The sequence below is a fragment of the Lactuca sativa genome, chromosome 8, assembly GCF_002870075.4.
Source record: "Lactuca sativa cultivar Salinas chromosome 8, Lsat_Salinas_v11, whole genome shotgun sequence".
Taxonomy (NCBI): domain Eukaryota; kingdom Viridiplantae; phylum Streptophyta; class Magnoliopsida; order Asterales; family Asteraceae; genus Lactuca; species Lactuca sativa.
In genome coordinates this window covers 135,966,857-135,971,430 of record NC_056630.2, presented here as the reverse complement: position 1 = coordinate 135,971,430, position 4,574 = coordinate 135,966,857, and the positions used below count along the sequence as shown (strand labels likewise).

The following is a 4,574-nucleotide window of genomic DNA, read 5'->3' as shown; positions in this document are numbered from 1 at the left end:
ATCTGTGCGAGTGTCGGAAGTTTTTCACATTTACATTGATGTAACTATATTTTTAAGTTTTAACGAAATCTCTGTATGGACAAGTCTTAAAATGATAATGATGAAAATATTATGTTTACAAAATATGTTTACACAATATACACTGTGAATTGTCATGTACTATGTATGCTAGCATTTCCAAAGCGATACAAAATATAATTAAATCATTTGTGGTTAACACATAAAGTAAAAGGTATAACAAAAAAGAAACAACTTTGACTTATTGTAGTTGGAAATAAGAAGCTATGACCAAAAACAAATAGGCAAAAAAACACAAGACTGTCTGCATAAGTGCAACAAAGTCGTCAGTTTTTATACATCAAATATCGACATCGCTAAATTCTTTTTTGAAAAACAACACTTGGTCTCAGAATTAATTTCTACAATGCAATTAGTTTTTAATTATATATGTGAATATTTTTTATCATTTTACATATTATTTAGTTTCTCGAACTTTTACCAAATTCTAGTATCAACTAATCTATCGGCCAATCACCAAACTTATCGAGCAATTTGTCCATATACTCTTGAAAAAAAATATTGAACTCAAAGAGAACTAAATACCCATTAAGAACACATCGAGAATTTCAACCCAAAATAATTTTAGTACAAAAATGGAGTCAACAATTTCACAACAAATATAGTATATTAAATATACCAAAATAGGAAATTGAAATTTTGAAATTTCATTTCAAACATTGCCCTCGTGTTTAACCATAGTAATATGTAGTTTTCTTGATTTTATAAGTTTTGAATTTAAGTATTTGGAGTTAATTGAAGAATATAGATATATTTTTAAGAAAAAAACTACACAAACTTACCCAATGGTATAAAGTGATTTGCTTATTTCATGACTAAGATTCTGTCATATGGTGTGATTAAGATTGTAAAAACTTATTACTCAAACACAAACAAAAGTAACATAAAAAAACATAAATGCAACAATCCAAGATGCAATTAGTACTCTCGTTCACAAAATTCCTTTCACTAAAAACCCAATCTTTAAAAGTCTTGATAACAAAACTACAGGCGTACAAAATGAAACAAAACAAAGTCTTGAACATCAAAATGAAAAATAACATTTGAATTTTTAAGCTTACTCGTCTTCCTGGCTGCGCAACCTTGCCAATTTGTTGGTAACAACAACATCCAACTGTGCTGCACGCTCAACAATCTCCTTCCTTTTGCGTGTAGACACATTGTGTGCAATTTCAGCACAATAGGTCCTATTAAGAAACACACATATCAACAATTAAATATGTATATACAAATTAATGCTTAAAGGAACACAGATATTATAAATTATTATTATTATTATTTATTATTACCTGTTGTGCATCATGAGGACTTCCAACTCTTTGGCATTGTGAACAACGAACTTCTTGAATCCATTTGGGAGAAAATGGCGAGTCTTCTTGTCTGATCCGTATCCAATGTTGGGCATAAGAGTGACACCTTTGAACTTTCGCCTGACTCTGGAGTCAATACCCTTTGGTCTTCTCCAGTTTTCCTGAAGAAAGTTCAGGTTGTTAGTAAGGTGGTATAACTATGGAAGAACAGAGTAAGGTTCGATTGAAAAATATACCTTGACGCATATCTTCCAGTCACTGTGGGGCCTCTTGAACTTCTTCACACGCTTCTTCACAATCTTCTTATCAAGCTTGGGAACTGCCATTGCTTACCTGAAGGAATCAACAAAAATGAATGGCGATTGAGAAAAGTTTCATTTGTTACAGATGATAATGGCCACTTCGGATTTGTGAGCAAACGTTATAAGGAATTATGTGACAGAAAAAGTAGATGGTGTATTGAGATTTGTAAGCTTGTTTTAAAAATTAAATTCATCGACACAACGATGTGAACAGAACAATTATATGGTTTTAAAACCATCGGCGAAGAGACCGCGTCCCAGTTTCATTAAGAATGGAAGAGAGCAAACACATCTACAGTCAAAATGATTAACAAGGGAAAGTTGATAATAAAAACAGAAGGATTGAGCTTAAAACAAGCAAACATCGAGTAAAACTGCAACCCTAATAGCCACGATTTATAAATCAAGGAGGCAACGATAAAGCTCAAAATTATAACCACGCAATTCAAAGAAGCTGATGGTAGTGAATCTATAAACAACAAATCGGATTGAAATTGGAGATGAAAATGAAAGGTTTGAACCTGTAAATCGAGACGACAGAAGGCGGCGTAGGATTCTGGCTGCAATGGATAGCCGCGAGAAGAAATGAAGCAAGTGTAGGGTTTAGATATAAATTCGAAAGAGAGAAGGGTTTGTGTTTGTTGGGCCTGTTCATGGACTGACTGAGATCGGCCCAAATATAGAATTAACGTCCTCTCAACATGTTAAGCCGGCCCAATATTGAGTTGCTTTTGTAATTGTTGACGGTTGACACTAGAGTCGTTGACTCGTTGTATTTACTTCTTTTTTCACGTACAATCTAATTGATATGAGTTCAGGTTCAATCCGATGATCATGGATTTGTTGGTGAATTCAAGCTCAGTTTAATTGCTCGACAATTTTTTTGATAAGGGGTTGAAGTGGAGTACCTAACAATTATTCATCATAAACTCATAGCCTTTGTTTGGTTAATAAAATTTGTTTCAAGAGCTTTTTAAAGTTTTATTAAAGCAATTACATAATAAATATAATGGTCATACTTACATAGTTTACTAAGAAATTTTATAAATAATGGTATGCTAGTAATAACTTGTGAGTTAAATATTTTAAACGAAGTTGTATCATGATCGAATCTTTCAAATTTCAACCTAACGAGGGTCTTGAGAAAAAATAAACATAAGACTAAACAAAACTCGGTAATCATCATACACTTGATTTTGTCTAGTTATATTTATTGAGTTTACCTTTTATATTCAATGAGGCTCGGTGCGGTGTTTGTCCAATCAGTGTTGTTCTTGCAGGAGCGGCTCAACCACTTTGGGGGACTCTTTCGCATTTACTATATTTAGTGTTATAAACTCTTCTATTTACCCAAGCTTAGGACCTTTCTATGATTCTATAAAAGCTTCTTGTTGCATTTTCCTTTTCCTTTTTAAAGCCTTTGATTCGTATTTTCTCTTGGACATGATTATTGATTATTTGTTTATTTGATTAATAATAAAAAGCAGTAAACTAGAAGTAATTGATTAGGGATTAATGGAAATACGTGTTGCTTCCATGCCTGACACAATGACAGTTGACAGCCTTTAGCCCTTGACTCACGAACTGCTTCCATAAGTTCATTCCAACCTAAATTCGGAAATTCCAAAGTCAAAGTCCACAAAGAAGTATTCAATACTTGACAATTAAGAATCTATATTCTATAATCAATGGTAATCTCAAAATAATTTACCTTGATCGGATAACCTTAACAGAGTAATAGATAATGAAAAACTAGGAACACATATCGTTTCAGTTAAAGATTTGAACAATCGAGAAATGAGAAAGAATGATACAAGATAAATGTCGTTTTAATTTTTAAGAATCAAGATCGTTGCACTCATGTCTTCGTGTTTCGTTTTGTTGCTCACTATGATTGTCGATCTGAATTATAGATTATGTCCTATCAGACAATAAGACAATTACTAATTGATTAATTCAATAATTAAGATTCGAGGTATGTTAGATTAAGTATGGACAATATGGGGCCCTTTAGAATTGAGGCTTTAAGCCCTAGTTTAGAATTTTACAAGGTTAAGCTAGCCATGCGTTCCTGACATTATGTCTATCTGAAACTGGTGACAGTCCATTACATATGTCAATAATGATATACACCATTTCCCAAGACACTTCATGGCATCACATAATGCTTGTCCCCATACACTACAAATGTTCCCTTCGAGATGGGATGATACTTACCATCTTCTTTCTTTCGGTAAAATATTTCAGCTTCATTGACCCTAATATATATATATATATATATATATATATATATATATATATATATATATATATATATATATATATATATATATATATATATATATACACTACATCGAATCCATTTAATTCCTTGGGTAACAATTCAAAATGGAATTCCTTTCCATTCAAGTTATGACAATATGTCATTATATCAGTAACCATCACTTCAAGTTAATGATAAAATATCTCATTGTATCACTAACCGTCAGTAGTTTACCATTCATAATTTCTATCAATAGTGTCGACTCTAACACCTTGTTCCCGAGTTTCAATGACGAAGAGAAAATAAAGGAAAGGAAAATATGGAGAGAAAAGAAAGGGAGGGGAAGGAAGTCATTAACTTTTTCGTGTTCCCGAGTTTGAAGGAAAGGAAATGAAGTTTTTTTAATGTATTACCGAATTGGAAGGAAAAGAAAAGAAAGGAAAGCTAATCAACAACATTACAATTTTACCCTTATTTTTTAGCAATCATATTACATACACAGTTAAAATTAGAAAACAAAAGGTTGATCTACGTGTCATTTTCATATTTTGTGTCTTCAAATTCTTTTACACACATACAAACATATTTAGTCAAATATCACCAACATATAATATTCAATTT

The 4,574-nt window shown here is 31.9% G+C and overlaps 1 protein-coding gene across 1 annotated transcript; it reads right to left on the bottom strand.

The window, feature by feature from the left end:
* Positions 1-1,003: 1,003 nt before the first annotated feature.
* LOC111918390 (60S ribosomal protein L32-1) lies at positions 1,004-2,357 on the bottom strand. The gene is made up of 4 exons (XM_023914066.3): positions 2,212-2,357; positions 1,625-1,721; positions 1,368-1,549; positions 1,004-1,265 (listed from the first exon to the last, which is right to left on the bottom strand). The coding sequence occupies exons 2-4, from the start codon at positions 1,712-1,714 to the stop codon at positions 1,136-1,138; spliced, it is 402 nt and encodes a 133-aa protein (XP_023769834.1). The 5' UTR covers positions 1,715-1,721; positions 2,212-2,357; the 3' UTR covers positions 1,004-1,135.
* Between the last annotated feature and the right edge of the window lie 2,217 nt (positions 2,358-4,574).